Below are 17775 nucleotides of genomic sequence, written 5' to 3'. Positions count from 1 at the left end.
CTGCCAAAATTTGAGGGCCGTCGTAAAACTATAAAAATGTGTGTAGGACAGACCTCCAGATGCTGATGCCGTGACGCAACATCGGACTTATAATTATTGCTCACACATGTTGCAAGTGCAATTCAAGAAGCGCAACGTACACGTTTAGTAAACGTGTCCTTTATTTACGACAGATAAAAGCAATTTACAGTGAAAACAGTTGGTGTCTTCTTGCTGTGTGGCCTGGGGGTTAAATATAATACAGTATTTGTCCGTCATCGTAACTTGTTTGATGATAATTTGAAACAGTCTCATCCTTGATGGACCAAAAAAACCCAACTCGGTGGCAAGTGGAGGGGCCAGGGGAGGGGGTGTTCGGCCATGCGCCTGAAACAGGATGTGGACTGGGGCGAATGGATGAATGGAATGAAGAGGAGGAGAGAGCCCGCAGCTGTCGCGCCACTCTGCGAAAGCGAAATATAGCAAGCGAGGAGAGGAGCGAATGCGGATGAGACAACTCAACTCAAACCCACACTGTATAGATTTTTAATTCATGTCCTTTTTGAAATCGTCTCGAAATAAAAGTATTCACATCTCCTTCTTTAAAAAAAAAAAAAAACTAATACCAGAATATGGCAGACGTTAGTCTTTAGCTCATTCACTGCCAGATGAAAAAAAGGGAAATGTTGCCCCCTTGAGAAAGTGAAAAACATTGCCAAAGTTCTAGCCAGCACTTTATCGGCTCTAAAACAAGAAAACCGAACTAATTTGTGAATGGCACTCTACGTCATATTTTCAATTCCAGAATAAATTTGTGACTGGCAGTGAAAGAGTTAAAAATGACAGCTAATGTACGTGCGCCGGATCTATAACGGCATAAATTCAAAATATAAACGGATTGCGTCCAACGTATAAGGGGCCTCACCCATGACCGTTCATTAGCTACCTTCTACATATAAAGTGGTCGAGTTTAGGCTTCCAAGTATTTATGTACCATTGGTATTGCGATGGGTTTTCCTTCTATAAAGACTGCTGGGAAAATTGGCACGGCAGCGCTAATCCATAGGTCCCCATTCCCTGAGGGGATGTTGATTTTACCCCTTTTGTTCGCAAGCTAACGACGACACGGAGAAACGACACGCCCGGCAGGAAGTGGATTCATGGACTCTGAGAGCCTCCATCATCGACTGCATATAGGAGAGGGGGAATGTTTTAACTTCAACAGTCGTCGTCGTCGTGTGAACAAGAGGGCCCCTGAGAGGCGTAGCGGACGCATTGCGCGAAAAACAAAACAAAGCAAAAACAATGCCCAAACGCAAGATCAACTCGAAAAAAACTATTGAAGATGGGTGACTTTTCACCCCCCTTCCCCGAAACCCCATTTTCTATCCCTTCTTATCATATTATCGCTCTGACTACACACTGAATTCCAGTTAGTCTCAGGGACATTGTATCAACTATGTAAACCACTAACTAACGACCGATAGCCAAGAACAGCAACGTGACTGAACTATTATTTTGCGTCATCATTGGTGGCGGCAAAAGAAATATTCCCAGAAAAAATGTATTGCTCGATAGAGAATTAAGGACAATGTAATCTGAGTAGAAATAATCTCGCCATTTAAATGAGAGCGGAAGAAAGACAATGATGGGAAAGGGGGATTGGTATTGTTGAGACCAATATTGCTGTGCCCTTTAGAAGACTTTGGCCTTTCATGTAAAGGCCTCGTCCCTCTCGAGAGCCACTTTGGAAATGCTTCGCCATTAACATATAGTCCCGACATTGATTGTGACCTTCTTTACCGCCATCAATCCGCAGGTAGACAACCGCGTGGCATTTAAAACGAATCCTGTCCCTTTGTTTTAATTTTCTTGCAAGAGCCCAAAAGTAATACCGTAAAGTTTTATGAGCTACAAAATTAACTCAGAATGTATTCAGGAATTGTAAATGTGCCATTCCCGAATTTGTTCAGGTTTTGGTTTTTCTTGCGGGATGGCTGATAAAGCGCTGGTCAGACCTCTGGCAAAGTTTTGCCTTATACAGAGGGGCAGCATGTGCTAGCGCTTTGTTAGAGCTTCAGCTGTTGTTAAAGCGCTTTATAAATCAATATTTATGCATGGTATTTTGTACACCCGTCCCCATTTCAAGCTCATATAACCCCAGACCCATATAATTTAGTAATTAACTCTTTTTTCTGATGAAAGAGAAGGGTCTAAGGTTTCTTACGCTGCATTGAATGTTTATATAGTCCTAAAACTAAATTTTCTGTGGGTCCTGCAATTTCAGTGACAATGACAAAAACCCTGGCACTGGAGTGGTCACATTTTTGGACGTCTGGCACTGAATAAGTTAAGCACAATTGCTTAAATTGTCATGTAATTGCAATGAAAAGTTGCACTAGGAAATGCAACTTTGAAATGGGAAGACGTCCTGCAAAACGGAACCTTTCTCTTCTTAATGACTTAATTTTGGTGATTGGGTGTACCACAGGTGTCAACCTCGAGGCCCATTCAGTAGTCTGTTTTGAGATCCACAGTCAAGATCATGAAGTGTTTTATTCCGCCCGTGAGGCAAGCAGCCGCGCGGCCAAGTTGTTTACCAAAGTGGGTCAGATCAGTGAGGTGACTATGACGGGGAAGAAGAAAGAAATGCAAACGCCAGATGCTTGTTTGTTCTTCGCCCCTCTTGGGCATTAGCATCGAAACCTAGCCTACAGCCGTTTTGTTGCGTTAAGATTTCCTTCAAATAACGCCGGCGCTCCTTCAATGTTGCAATAACCCTTCTGCAAGTGTTAGTTTTGTAATTCTTATTGAAGGATTTATTTGTCAGCCTACAGAAGGTGACGACGTCATTGGAATGTGTAACAACTGGTATTTGCCTTTTGAATTGCAAAAATAATGTTGATCCAAAAGGCTTTTAGAATCCCCGACACTGTTGACACAAGTTTGCTTGTGCTTCAAGTGTGGCCGTTCGCACTAACGCGCCACTTTTTGCAACAGAAGAGGTGTGACCGAGTGGGCTGCTGGTTGACAACATATCAACCCGGCGTGTTTTTATGAACACGACCAGTTCCGCGTGCTTGGGTCACACCATACTTGTCCCGCAGCTACCCGTCTTTTTTTTGGCCAGGCTTTCCAGTTGGTACACCGCGAACGATCGCCCTTGCGCTCGCCCACCCAGACTCGTCCGACCACGTCAGCTGGCACATTTCCACCAAAGCCACCTGGTCTTTCGGGTTTCTCTGCATATCCGCCCACCTTTCGCTCTGGAGCTTGGCACCAGCCGAGCTGTGGTATCTCCCGCCGATGGCGAGCTTTGCAGGTTTGCTTGAACCAAGAGTTGCTATTTAACACTCACACGAGGTATTTCGATGCTCGCCCTCCGTGTAGACATTCTGGAAATGCAGCCGTGGGCCAGAAAGAATCGAGATGTCGTCCTCACTTTGCGATGTGTTGAAATGGGTGCACATTGGTGCCGGTACTTCAGAAATTAAATCATTCACTGCCAGACGATGTGAAAAAATGTGTCCACTACAGGGCCAGGGTTTTATCATTTCCACTGAAGTTGCAGGGTTCACAGAATATTGAGTTTTAGGACTAAATAAAGATTCAATACAGCATAAGATACCTTTGACTCTCTTATTTCATCAGAAAAAAAAATATTTCTAGTGAAACATATTTTCCATTTGAATACCCTAATCCGTTCCAAGTCCCCCAAAATTCGAACATAAATGTTTTATAAAGCGTGAAAATGTATCAAAATCTGGCACAAATGCATGTTACATTAGATTATTTCACAATAGGAGACTTGTGAATCATGTAAAAAAACAAAGAATAGCGTAAAAAGTCCAAATGATGATCATTTCACTTCTAACTCATTCACTGACAGACGTGCAAAAATGTGTCCACTCCAGTGCCAGGGTGTCATTGCCAGTCGAATTCCAGGACCCACAGAATATCGAGTTTTTGGACTACATAAACATTCAATGCAGTGTAAGAAACCTTAGACTATTTCCTTTCATCAGAAAAAAACGAGTTAATTCCTAATTTATGAGTCTGGAGTTATATGAGCTTGAAATGAAGGTGGCCGTCCAAAATACAATGCAATACTTAAATATTGGATTATATAGAGCTTTAACATTAGCTGAAACTAGAATCAAATGCTAATATGAAAAAAAGGGGAAATGCGGCCTCCTTGTGGAAAGGAAAAAAAACATTGCCAGAGCTTTATCAGCACCCAAACAAAAAACATAACCCGAACAAATTCGGGAATGGCGCTCTGCGTCATATTTTCAATTCCCGAATAAATTTGTGAATGGCAGTGAATGAGCTAACTGCATCCTTGTCATTTTTGTTGCCTTCTTTAGTCCATGTTGTCTAACAATCCTTCAAAAATGTCCCAGGCAAACAGCATCCCGGTCAGCCGAGAACGTGATCCTCATTAGAGGCAAACATGCTCTCGCTCGGCCTCCTCTCACCTGATCTTTGATTCAATCCAGTCACACACAAGCCATCAGCGCCGGCATGACAAACAAGCCCGCTCGCCGTCTGATCTTCACATTTGCGCGGTTCACGGCGAGGTAAGCGGGCCAACATGGCGAGCTGGTGCCGGCCTTCATATAAAGGATAGCGTTGCCTCTCATGGGATTGGGTTTGTGTGAACTCTCCATCACACACTTGCGTCGAAACCCGGCAAAAACATTGATTTGTCTCTGTCAGCAAAGCTTCTGACACAAATGCCAATTTTACCCCCGTAAGCTTTTTGCATGAATTTTTCAACATCAGCGCCTTCACGCTCACAGATGTTTTTTTCTTTTCTCCTCACTGATCTTTTTTTCACACATTCAAAGCCTCACTGTCAAATATTGAAGTGGGGAAATGTAACAGGGAGGTTTGAAAATAGATTTTTGTGAGAATGGCCATGTTGGGAGGGGGAACATGAAAGAAGATCAGATAGCCGAAGCCACTTTCTGCAAAATGCCGCGACGTGCCACCAAGCGCTCGCTCACCTCTGTTGGCGTCGGCGGCTCGCTTTCTTTGTTCAGCCACATCATCAGTCGCTTCAACTCAGCGCTGGGAGGGAGCGCCAAGGTTGTTTAAAGGGTTGTATTTGTCATCAGTTTTTAAAAGTTTCGCTTCTCTGATTCCGATACTGCTTTGAGAACAAAAGCCCGCTCATTTTCTATTTTTAGTTATACATTGAAACAGATTTGAGTGCTATCAATTTTGAAAGTCAAAGAAAATCGTGAACTGTGCACACATTTTCTAAAAAAGTCATTAATTTACGTATTATTTGTCCTCACTATTTTTTTTCTTATACACACACACAATCATATCCTAGTTCACACTGATCAGGAAGTGCACCAGCAAATTACGGAAGCTGATATCGGGTTCAATTTCCGTTGAGTGTTCGTTGGTGATTCATCTTGGGATCATCATTTGTCTTTTTGTGTTCATTGAAGATGACTTCATTCCTCTTTAGTGTTAAAAGGTCGATGACCAGCCTGGTAACATGACAAATGTCATTTCCTTTTAATGCCCTCACATCCGTCGCTCCCCCTTTTGGCGAAATTAACATGCACCGCCTCCATTGTCAGCCCGATTCTATTCTCGGCTTTTGACTAATGATTCTACTTCATGCTTATCTGCGTTTTACGTTTTTTACATTATGCATTCTGTCATCGGGTGTCCTTGAGTGACAGGGTTGAAAATTATTGAATTATTTCAGAACAGTCGTTTTGTATCGCGGGTCCAATTGTTTGTTGTCATTCCTGCGGCGGGTTTGTTTACATACCGGAATGAGCTTCGTACATACGGGGTAATATTATTAGTAAATATGTCCTCTTGAAGGTCTGCAGACACTTTTTGCCCCGACATCGAGGCCATCGTTCGACATCTTTTCCATCTCTCCCTGTTGCAACTAACCCTGATTCAAATGAGCACAATGGAAATCAGAGCAGAGCTCGCTGATGAGCTGTTCTCCATCTTTGAAATAGATTCCCATGATGTTACTGGAAATGCAGCTGTGAGCAAGAACAAATCAAGATGTCGTCGTCTTCACTTTGCGATGTGTTGAAATGGGTCCACGGTGTTACCTGTATTTCAGAATGTAATATGTTCCAGAAGAAAGTTATTGTTGAAAAAAACGTGAGACGTATGTATTTGCCATGTAAATGCCCTAATCCGTTCCAAGTCCCCCAAAATTCACACAGAAATGTTTTCGAAAGTGTAAAATTGCATCAAAATATGGCATATGGCGCAAATGCATGTGACATTACATTATTTCACAATACGATACTTACAACAGAATAGCGTAAAGTATGCAAATGATGGTCATTTAACTTTTAACTGCATCCTGCTCATTTTTTTGACTCCCTATTTTTCTCTATTCCGTAGGAGAAACAGGATCCAAACATCTCTTTGCAGCTCCGCAACGAGATCCAGGTATGTCAATGACACACACACACACACACACACATGCGCACCCACCAGCCACTTCATTTGGAACATTTCCCACTGATAAGTATTTATTCAAGTGGTTAGACTGCGGCTATTATAAATCATTAAGTAAGCTGCCTACAGACAAAGTTAACCATGGTTGTCTCAATTCCCAAGTTTCAGTGACTTTTGATGAGTTTTTTTATGCTTTTTGATGAACTTGCCCCATATGCAGTTAGGACATCGGAATGTATACAAAGCCTCTTGTGGAGACAGCTACTGCACAGAAGGAAGTGTTACGCTACCTACTTTTAACTAGTGGTGAGCCGTGCTTTTCACCCGTAGGCCTTCAGTAGTGCTACATCTGAAAAAATTCTACCCTTAATAACTATTTGATTAAGATACAACCTTTACTGCAGCTACAGCTGCGACTGCAACTCATAAAAATTGTGGTGTGATTTATTACAAGTCCACTAGAGGGGACGCATTAGGCTGGAAATAAGACCTGTGTGAATGCCTTGCTGTTGCCAACATGAAATCTGGTTGGTTAAAGCAACAGTTTTATTGACACCTATTTTATTTCACTCATACACTGCCAGACGATATGCAAATGTGTGTCCATTCCGGTGCCAGTGTTTTTGTTATTTTCACCCAAGTTGCAGGACCCACAGAATAATGAGTTTCAGGACTACATAAACATTCAGTGCAGCGTAAGAAATTTTACAGAAATTACAGAAACCTTAGACTCTCTTCTTTCATCAGAAAACAGGGGTAATTTTATGGGTCTGGAGTTATCGGAGCTTGAAATAGGGGCGGCCGTGAAAATACAATACATACATATTGTTTTTTTAATGCGCTTTAACAACAGCTAAAGCTGGAACAAAGCGCTAACATGAAAAAGAGGGAAATGCTGCCACTTGTGCAGAAGAAACACTTTGCCAGGGGTCTAACCAGCCCTTTATCGGCATCCCCCCGCAAGAAAGAACAAAACCCAAAACGTCATGGTTTGCAATACCCGAATAAATTTGGGAATGGCAGTGAATGAGTTAGAATTCATGGACAAAATATAGTTAACAATTTAGATATTTTAGACAAGCAGAGAAGGCCTTGCAGGCCCTGATGGTCCACCACTGGTTTTATTTAACAACATTGGCATGTGGGCCCTACCCACTCTCGAGGACTTGCACACTGCAAGAATCCAAACTAGGGCGCGGAAAATCCTACTGGACCCGCCGCACCCTGCCCACCACCTTTTCCAGCTACTCCCCTCAGGCAGGCGCTACCGATCCATGCACACCAAATCCAGCAGACATTTAAACAGCTTCTTCCCCCAAGCCATTAACTCTTTGAACTCTTTGAACTCTTTCAACAGTAGCCAAAATGGAGCTGTATAGTGCCACTTAGCAGTTTTTTTTGACGATGATACTAGTGCAGCATGTTCTACCGGAAACAAATTCCTTGTGTGTTCTACATACTTGGCAATAAAGATTATTCTGATTCTGATTCTGATTGCATTCTCTCCTCAGGAGTCACTGGGCTTCAGCAGCGAAGTCTCCACTCCGGAAACAGACAGAAAGTAAGTCCGCCGCCACAACAAAGAATTGAGCCTTGACTGCTATCGTCTGTAACATTTCAATGCAGCATCAAACAAAACAGAGCTTCTCAAACCCCGCACACAAACACATTTCCACTTGCTACTCGTGTGATTGATGAACCTATGCAGCGAGGGGCTTCAAGGATAGGGCACTGAAGCGTACCCGCAGGCAGTTGAGGTCAACCTCCTCAGGTGGAAAGCTGCCACTTATGAGATGAGTGCAGCCAAACGTGTGAAAGAGGAGATGGACGCTGTGTTTGCTTCAAGCCAAGGAGCATGTAGACACCAAAAAACACGACTTTACTTAACATACAATGCGTGTTACCAGCCGATTCTGACATATTTTTTTACACATAAGCTGCATGACCCGTACTTGATGTCCCTCAACCACATCGTTACGCCGCTGACAGGAAAACGGCTGGCCGCTTCCTCCTTCTGACGCGCTCGCTCTCGCAGGCTTTCGTCTTTTCCTTCCTGCTTTTGTGTCCAGGCTGCGGTAGGAAGGCGAGGAAGGCGCATTTTAAAGCACAATGACCAAATGATTACAGCCTATCGAACATTGACTAAGACGCTTTGATTGTTTGGGTGCGGTTCCTGTAACACAAAAGTGGATGACATCATTGCAGAGAAATGGGTCAGAAAAAAAATATGCCCCCTCCTGTGCATTCACCCCTTGGTTATACCCGCAGACCCTGATCTGCATTTCTTAGTTTGCCTGCGATGCTTTACGTCTGTATAGGCTCTCAGTCGTGCTCCAGTGGTCTATCAAGGAAAAGGTTTCTTCAGCTGTCATCTGTACTTCTTTGAAGGTGTCGGATGTTTCCCTCCTCATCCGAAGAGCTTCATCAGCGAACTAAAAATGTGCTGGACAGTGATGCCAGACCTCCGCTCTGATAGGTCCCTTTGCCCATCCCCTGCTCTGATCGGTCCCTGTTCTAAGGTTGGGGGAGCAGAAGACCACACCCTGAAGTCAATCTGATTACCTCTATTGTTCTATCCCTGGTTCTGGTTTCACCTCATTAGCCATTATCATTACCACTCCAATCGGAGTAGCTCTATTTTCCTATCCCTTTCTGGTTTTACCTCATGAGCCAATCTGATTACCTCTATTGTTCTATCCCTGGCTCTGGTTTTACCTGATTAGCCAATCTGATTACCGCTATTGTTCTATCCCTGGTTCTGGTTTCACCTCATTAGCCAATCTGATTACCTCTCTTGTATTCTCCCTGGCTCTGGTTTCACCTCATTAGCATGACTAAACATGTGAGCGCAGTCTAAATTGAACCTTAAATCACCATGGCGATTATTTGTTTTGCTTCACCAATGCACCTGGACATGATTAGTTGAAAAAAAAATGGATGCACACTTGCTTCATGTGGAGTATTTGGTCATGTAAATAACTAACATGACGTAAAAAGATCTTACCTGTCATATTTTCCGGGAGATGTTCACCCCGACGTGACCCTCTGTGGGCTTTCACCGTTCAAGTGACATACGCAGCAAAAAGGAATCGCATACCACAGACTGGCCTCTGGCCCAGATGCATACGTTGCGGCGGACAACGTGATGGGAACCAGATGCCAAATCATACGGAATGACGTCTTCCCCCTTTTGCCTTTGACTCGGGCTGCTGTGTCGCTTGTCTTCCTGTCAGTCTGCTTCCTTTCACTTGGAGGGCACTCCACGTTTGCACTCGCTGTTTAACGAACACATGACAGATTTCCCTTTGCTTACACTAAACAAAATGTCACGGCTACAACCAAAACCTTTATCTCAGGTGAGGGTCTAAATCGTGGACCGACTCATTTTATTGGGTAATATTAGCTTTTGTAACTCGTTCACTGCCATTTATGGATTTATTCGGGAATTGAAAAAAATGACATGGAACGCCATTACCGAATTTGTTCGGATTTTGGTTTTTCTTACTGGGGGGTGCCGATAAAGCGCTGGTCAGACCTCTGGCAATGTTTTTCCCTTCCACGAGGGGCAGCATTTGCCTTTTGTCCATGTTGGCGCTCTGTATTGCATTGTATTTTGGACAGCCACCCTCATTTCAACATTATATAACTCCAGACCCATATAACTTAGGAATTCACTTTTTTATGATCAAAAAAAGAGAGTCTAAGGTTTCTAACGCGGTTTTGAATGTTTATGTAGTCCTAAAAGTCAATATTATGTGGGTCCTGGAATTTGAGTGACAATGACAAAAACCGTGGCACTGGAGTGGAGACACTTTTGTACATCTGGCGGTGGATGAGTTAATATATTGCTATGCCTTTGGAAAAAATGTGACTGGAAAAAATATATAATTTTTGTTGTTTTGCTTGATCTTTGTCACCTTTTTATGCAGCCATTAACGATGGAAAAGGGGTTTCATGTGGCGCTCAGTTTTGATTTTTCTCCCTCCATTTTTATGTCTTTGGATGCTTTCTCGACATGTCAGGACATTTTTTTTTCTTTGCTTCATGCTTTCCATGTCGTAACATGTCCCCCCTAACTCCTCTCCCGTTTCATTCTTGTGATCGGCGGAGGGAAGTGGAAACACAAACAGGCTGATTCTGCCCTCTTACTGTCCTCCTTTCCCCCTTTTCTTCGATATTTTGCTCAATCTCCCCTGATCTCTACAGAACTTCTAATTGAGAACCTCTTCTGCTCTCAAGTGGCCAGGCGAACAAACTGCAGTTGCAGCCTGCAACTAATTTTTCCCCAGTATTCAGTTTTTTTTTTCATTTTGCTGTTCTGCTTCATGCAAATGGGATCAGCGCCCTGCTTACATTCTATGTTGTGTTTAATGCTCTAATTTATATAAAATAATTCATATTATGATGTACTTGTTCACTCCCAGGGTGCCACTGCACAAATCCAGCTCTGAGGATGGATCTGGAGGTAATGGATTTAAGCGTGCTCAGTTCAAGAAAATTAGTGTATGTAATTAGAATCTTCTATGAATCAAACATATGCATCCTCATTTTAGGGAAATGGGACAATAAGAAGAAAAACAAGTCATTCTGGCAGAATTTCCGTAAGCCTCAACACAAGGCGCTCGTGAGACAGAGTTCTAAAGGTTTGTATGTGCTTTTTTTCAGCTTTGGATCTGCAGCCATTTTTAATATTTCCTCTTCCTTCAGGTGAGGACATTGGCTATGTGGCCAGTGAGATCACCATGAGCGACGAGGAGCGAATCCAGTTGATGATGATGGTGAAAGAGAAGATGATCACTGTGGAAGAAGCACTGGCTCGGGTAGGGATTTTTTAATAACGTCCTGCCGTTGATGCCCTTTGAAGGACAACCAATGTCACTTTTTTGTTTCCTATCTGACATCAGAAAAACGTTTTATAGCATCTAAAATACCCAAGACACGCAGTGTGATATTTTTAATCAAATGCAAAACACCAATAAAAATGAATTATAGTGTCTAAAAACTACTTCAATTTGAAACCGGAAGTGGCCAATTTCAGAAGGTCCCGCCCCCTTTTTCATGGTGTCACAGTAAGACGTCTTGCCTTGCTCGAGAATCAAAACAATGGCTTCAGATTCGGAGAATTTGCTTTCTTGTTACTCATCCAGTTATGAATATGATTCAAATAGTTCTGAAGAGGAAAGCATACATGTTTGCAATCGATTAAAGAATTTATTCCGTGTAATTATGAGGGGGGAAATGTAGCACCGAATGTGTGTCATCTGCGGGGGGTAAATGTAGCATCGAAAAGAGGCAGAAGATGGTGACAAAGCTCCGTGGAAACGGGCTGCTTAATTCCTTCCAATTTTTGTCAGTGAATATAAAATACGTAGATGCTCGGTGCCACACACCATGGATTCACCATCGCGTTATTGATGTTTTCCTTCAAATTTCGCCATCAACACAAAGTTTTCAGACCAAACAAAGTACCGCAAAATGCATTGAGGTGATGCAAGGTATGTCCTTTCTCGTTCAGGGGCGTTCCTTCAGTGATGTAGGGTGAGGACTCGTCACCAACTCAAAAACAAGACTTCCGGAATATTCAGCGCGAGTCTTAAAACGTAAAATATAGCGATATGCGGTGGAATCTTTGTAAAATACGCTCAGTAGAAGTCATTTGAAGCCGTTTTACAAATTATGGACACAACTTGTCCGGAGACGTTGGTTGTCCTTTAAAAGCAAACTCTACCTGAACTACTATCCTTCTATGATGACTCATTGTTACTAACCTCACTAAATTTGCCTACAGACCACAATGGATGATTTTTGTGTTGGTTTGGGAAGGGGTGATTTTTAGAAGTGTAGGTAATGCAGAACTTGGTGTACCATCTGCTGAGGTGCAGAACGTTGGTGGTTTCCTCTTATTAGCTGGACATGGTGGATTGTCATTTAGCTTCCCCTCCCCTTTTGATTGATGCCAATGTCAAAGATTGACAAGTTCCCCTGATTCTATCCTCCCTTTCTTTCCGTTCCTCCTGTCACTCAACTCCTCACATGCCTTGCTCACGGGCGCCTCCGTCACATTTAGCACTGCATTGCTGTCCGCAAAATGGCTCCTCAATTTCCTTTTCAAATTCTTTATTCAGCCAATCAAAGAGCGAGCTTGTGCGGATTGTAGAATTAGATTTGTTTTAATCTCAATTGTATTTCTAAAGCACTTTAAAACACTGTAAGAAGTGCTGTGTGCGAAACAAAAATCATTCATGAAAGAAAAAAATATATATCTAAAAACCATGTTAGCTCTGTGTAATTTTCATTCTTTCAGTTTTTCCCAATGTAGCGTAACCACAACCTCGAAAGCAGCATTTCAACAATCGCTTATCCGTCATCTTGTAACCTTCATCCATGTTCAAAAGATCATAATCATCAATCGCCAAAGACATTTGAGCAGTTATGTTTACTCAGAAGACCTCATGCTTCCAAATTGTAAGTCAAAATCCAGCTCAGATCACAATTTGACCACAGAGCATAATTACTGACCACGACATCACTTTGAATGTACGCTGTAGCTACCCGGTAGTGTACGAAGAGCTCGGTGCAAGCACGCTGACCACCCTCACCACCCGCCCTCTTCTTCTGGCCTCTCTTAACTCTTTTTCCTCCACGTAGCTGAAGGAGTATGAGCGCAACAGACAGTCCGGCAGTACTGACGCTGCAGAGGGGACTGACGGATCTGCAGCCGGTCCAAACCAGTCCTCAAACTGCAACGTAAGTATATCCCATCTCCCATAGAACCCCCACTCAAACACCCACAAAATCTCTTGCCAGCGCTCTTCTTCCTACTGTCAATCTGCCCTTGTTTCCCCCTCTACTGCTCCCCCACTTGGCAACTGTGTCCTATTTGTTTGAACCGTACCTTCCCTCCACCATGTCATTTATTTAAAAAAATGGCATCCTCCGTCTTGGTGTAAAGATTTTTGCCAATGGTTACTTTGGCACGTAAATATTTCATTTTGGTCTCTGGGGAGTAATTGGTGGTTTCTGAACCGATGAGTTTTGGTTCCGTCGGTATGTCCATTCTGATGCTTTGCTAGGCAAATAAGTGTGGGAATGAATCGGAGGCACCAGCCGAAATGTTTTTGTATTGTTTATTTGAATGCTACTTTGTCAAATATGATAATAGGCACTATATTCTGTCGATAAGAAACAGACACTCTCCAAGTCGTATCAGACTTTGCTGTTTCACAACCTAGTAAAATACATTTTCAGTCCGCAGACTGAAATTCACCCTTGCCACAGAACAACATGGACTTTTTAACTAATTCACTGCCAGACATGTGCAACAATGTGTCCACTCCAGTGCCAGGGTTTTTGTCATTGTCACTCAAATTGCAGCACCCACGGAATATTGGCTTTTCGAACTACATAAACATGAAATACAGTGTAAGAAACCTTAGACTCTCTTCTTTCATCAGAAAGAAATCCTAAATGTTATTAGTCTAGAGTTATATGAGCTTGAAATGAGGGCCACTGTCCAAAATACAATGCAATACATACATATTGGTTTATATAGCCCTTTAACAACAACTGAAGCTGTAAAAAAGTGTGGTGGAAAAGAAAAAACCATTGCCAGAGGCCATGTCTAGCGCTTTATTGACACCCAAGCATGAAAAAACGAAACCTGAACAAATTCGGGAATGGCGCTCTACGTCATATTTTCAATTCCCGAATACATTCGGGAATGGCAATGAATGAGTTAATGTACATAAACTATTACTGTATTTTCCGGTCTATAAGGTGCACCCAAAAGCCTTGATGTTCTTCAAAAGATGACACTGCGCCTGATATTTGAAGTGATATTATGCCACAACAGGTCTCGCAACTACTGTCAGCACCCACTGACTCAATTTCCCCCCTGTAAAAGTATTGTGCTCAAGCATCTACCTTATAATTTGGTGTGCATTATATTTGGAAAACTTTTATCAATGTATATATTATATTTGGAATACTTTTTTTTCATTCATTGAAGGTGCGCCTTATACTCTGGTGCGTCTTATACGTATATGGAAAAAGTTTGAAAATACACCATTCATTGGAGGTGCGCCTTATACTCCAGTGCGCCTTATACACCGGCCATCAAAATAAAACAAGGAATGAAATTATTAACCTTTTCAACAAGAATCTAAAAGAAAATACTGCCTTGGAGTCGTTGGAGAGTATGATAGTACGTCACTCACGTGTGAAAATAGAAATGTAACTTATGTGGAACTTGGATTTTTGGAATGAACACACATCCTGTTGCAAAAATTGGGCCGGCGCGCCGGGCGAAATTGCACGTTTCGCCCATATGATACCGTACTGTGTGAGGCTAATGAAAATCAGCTGTGACCTAGATGAGAAATGAAAAAAAGCCAACCAAGGCAAACACGTGCAGAAAAGAGACAAGTCTATATGAGTAACATTTAACTAATTTCGCTGGAGTGGACACACTTTTGCACATGTCTGGCAGTGAATGAGTGAATGGAAATGGTATTGTCGTCTCTAGATGAATGAAGTAAAGTATTTTTTTTGTTCTTTTGTCTTATGTTTATGTAGACATTAGTAAGAAAATTTGAGCTAATTCTATTCTCTTTGTCTTTTCTGTAATACCGTACAATAGCTATCTGGCTGGCTGCCTAGCTATCTAGCTGGCTAGCTATTAGCTATCTATTGGCTTGCTAGCTAGCTTTCTATATATTTGTCATACTATTCTATTTGAGTTACTTCCAGGTTGAGTGAACGCTGGCGTGTGTGGCTGCCGCTACTCACCCACAGAAAAACTTATCCTGTGACTGTAAAGTGACCTTGAGAGTTTTTAAAGGTGCTTATAAATGAAATGTATCATTATTAAAAAAGAAGTAAAAATATGTCTGCTATGAATATCTCACATGTGCTTGGTGTCGGTCCTTAAATTCATCCGTAGCAAAATGCCTTTATTTTATTTAACCAAAAATAACCTCTGCTGGAATCATCTCACTTCTTGGCCGCAACCCAGTTGATTTTGGAGAAGCGAAGTAAGCGTTAGTCTCTTTTCCGGGGGCCTCTATGATGTCATGTCAAACGCTGCTTGAATAGGATTAAGGTCATTCCCAACAATGTAGACACGTCTGCACAGTGCACGCCTGTTTCTGAAGTCATTAAGCTACACACTCGGTCATAAAACCGCATTCATGCTAACAGTTCAGTCTTCCTTTTTGGCCATCTGAGCCGCACATTCCAGGATGGGCCATTAGGGAGGTGGGGGGGTCACGGAAGGGGGCTCAAACGCCGGGATTGTTCTCTGTGCACAACACATGCATTTCTCTCTTCTCCGAGTGCCTCATGGCACTTCCCGACCGCCCCCTTATCCCCCAGTTTTTGGTCTGTAGCGTGCGCCAGTGTGCAAACGAGCTCTCTGATATGATTTTGGACCTTGCATTTGCGCGTGTGACTGCGCGGGGTGTGGATTTTTATCGGGAGGCTGTGGAGACGCCATAGGCAGAGCAAAACTGGTGAGTGGAAATTGCTTTGGCTTTTTTTGATTGACTTCATAGCAATCGAGAACTTTTTAGTTCTGTTTTGGTTTCTGGCTTTGTTGCAAGTGGGAGTAGACCACAGAAGACACTTGTATGAGTTTTTGAGTCTTAATCTGCTTAGCAGTAATCTAAATTGACACGGAGGTCGGAAGATGCCTTTGCGTAACATTTTTCTGCAATGGCATTTTATTTTGATGGGACTTGGAGAAAGGAATTGCCTCTTAGTCATGGATATTGTTGTGTTCAGATGACAACAGGCTGAGTCCTTTCTGTAAGCAGCAAAAAGGCAGATCTTATGTGATGACTCTCGAGGTAGAAAAAAAAAGTAATAGTTGAAACCTCAGCGAGAATTATGCAGATTTGCAAACGGAGACGCTGGACTTTTCGTTTTGTGTGGTTTGCGTAAGGTTAAATGTGTGTTAGGAGGACTGCTGATCGATGTGTTTTGGGGTGAATACGATTTTACTTGACAGGCGTCGGAAACTTGTAAAGTCTCTTAGGTGATGCGATGCCATCCGGTATTCACCAAACCTGCGTGCAAACTTGCGAGCGTCTTCCTAGCCGCAGTTGTTTACATCATCGTTGCTCGATGTCAGCTGCCACCGAGCCAAGGTTGTGGTCACAAATGAAGGATGGGGAGAGGAGATGGCGTGAGGGTTTGGGGGGGGGGGGGGCAATTAAACTATTTCTTCATGGCTCGTCAGCCCCGGGTGGCGTTACTTGGCGGGACTCGGGCAGGCTCGCTCTGTCTATCGTTGTGTGCTCATGAGCGTGTTTTGCTCTTTGTGGGGATGTTACCATGGTGATCATTGGAAACAAATGAGGCTGGAACGGTGCTCTCTTTGCCAGGCGGCAATTATGCCAGTGCTCGGGCGCTCCATCTTTGCCCTCACAAACAAAACGAGATGGTTGTTGATAAATCAACGAAAAAATGATGCTTCTAAACCACAGGTGTCAAAGTAAAGGCCCAGGGGCTGAATCTGGCCCGCTACATCATCTTATTCGGCCCACGAAAGCAAATCAAACTTATGAAATTCCATGACCAAAATTTCAAATTGTACCATGTAAACCACAATAACTACTTCAAATGTGAAAACTAGTTATTCATTAATTTGTTGTGTACTCCATATGATGAAGCATTCTAATGGCTTTCCCAAATTCATAACGGCCCACGGGAGGAAACCGTGACTACAATTGTTCTAAATTAAAAAAACAATCACAATGTTTCTTTAAAAAAATGGTTAATCCCAACCAATTGTTTATTTCTTTTTCTTTTAATGAAAGTCCACCGCCAATTCTGATATTTGCCAGAATGATATTCCGATAACCTAATATATAATCTGACGAGTAATTTACTATTGTACTGACTCTTCAAAAGATCGATAAGCGATAGGCAGCATCAGAAAAAAAAGAGTGATAATGATACTTTCTTTTGAATAGCTCATTCCAATCTATAATTGTAATGATGGTTGGATTGGATTCGATTTTAGTAGTCTCGTAGTCGAGAAATTTACATTTCATAACAGCCAGGTTATGGAAGGAAGAGAAAAGGAAAGGAAGTAGAAAAACAAAATACAGGAGCTGCTGTAAAGGCAGCCATTCTCGCAGTGCCATCTTGAAGTCAAAACAACAACAAAAAATGAATGGGACAAAACACAAAAGACACACAGTCATTCAATCTTAAGCACTTTCCGCACCCTCTTTGTTGTATGAAGCACTTCTGGATGAAATAGGAAAGGATCAAAGCATCCTTTTCACCAGTGGATTAGGGATGTCATGGTGACGTGCACTTTTGCTACACGCTAAATGT

At 42.5% G+C, this 17775-nt stretch overlaps 1 protein-coding gene across 4 annotated transcripts in view; it reads left to right on the top strand.

Annotated features, from left to right (window-relative positions):
- The window catches only part of sash1a (SAM and SH3 domain containing 1a), a 108102-nt gene that overhangs the window by 72145 nt on the left and 18182 nt on the right, over positions 1-17775 (top strand). For 3 of the 4 annotated variants that reach the window (XM_089021629.1, XM_089021630.1, XM_089021631.1), the window contains exons 3-8: positions 6376-6423; positions 7944-7993; positions 10857-10897; positions 10986-11075; positions 11140-11252; positions 13081-13179. In XM_089021629.1, coding sequence (XP_088877755.1) covers positions 6376-6423; positions 7944-7993; positions 10857-10897; positions 10986-11075; positions 11140-11252; positions 13081-13179 — 441 coding nt within the window. The remainder of the gene's footprint in view (positions 1-6375; positions 6424-7943; positions 7994-10856; positions 10898-10985; positions 11076-11139; positions 11253-13080; positions 13180-17775) is intronic. The other variant, XM_089021632.1, reaches the window with a different exon arrangement.

This window comes from Hippocampus bargibanti, linkage group LG19 (genome assembly GCF_051943395.1).
Source record: "Hippocampus bargibanti isolate YZ-2025 linkage group LG19, ASM5194339v1, whole genome shotgun sequence".
Lineage (NCBI taxonomy): Eukaryota > Metazoa > Chordata > Actinopteri > Syngnathiformes > Syngnathidae > Hippocampus > Hippocampus bargibanti.
This window is presented reverse-complemented; position numbering and strand designations above follow the sequence as displayed.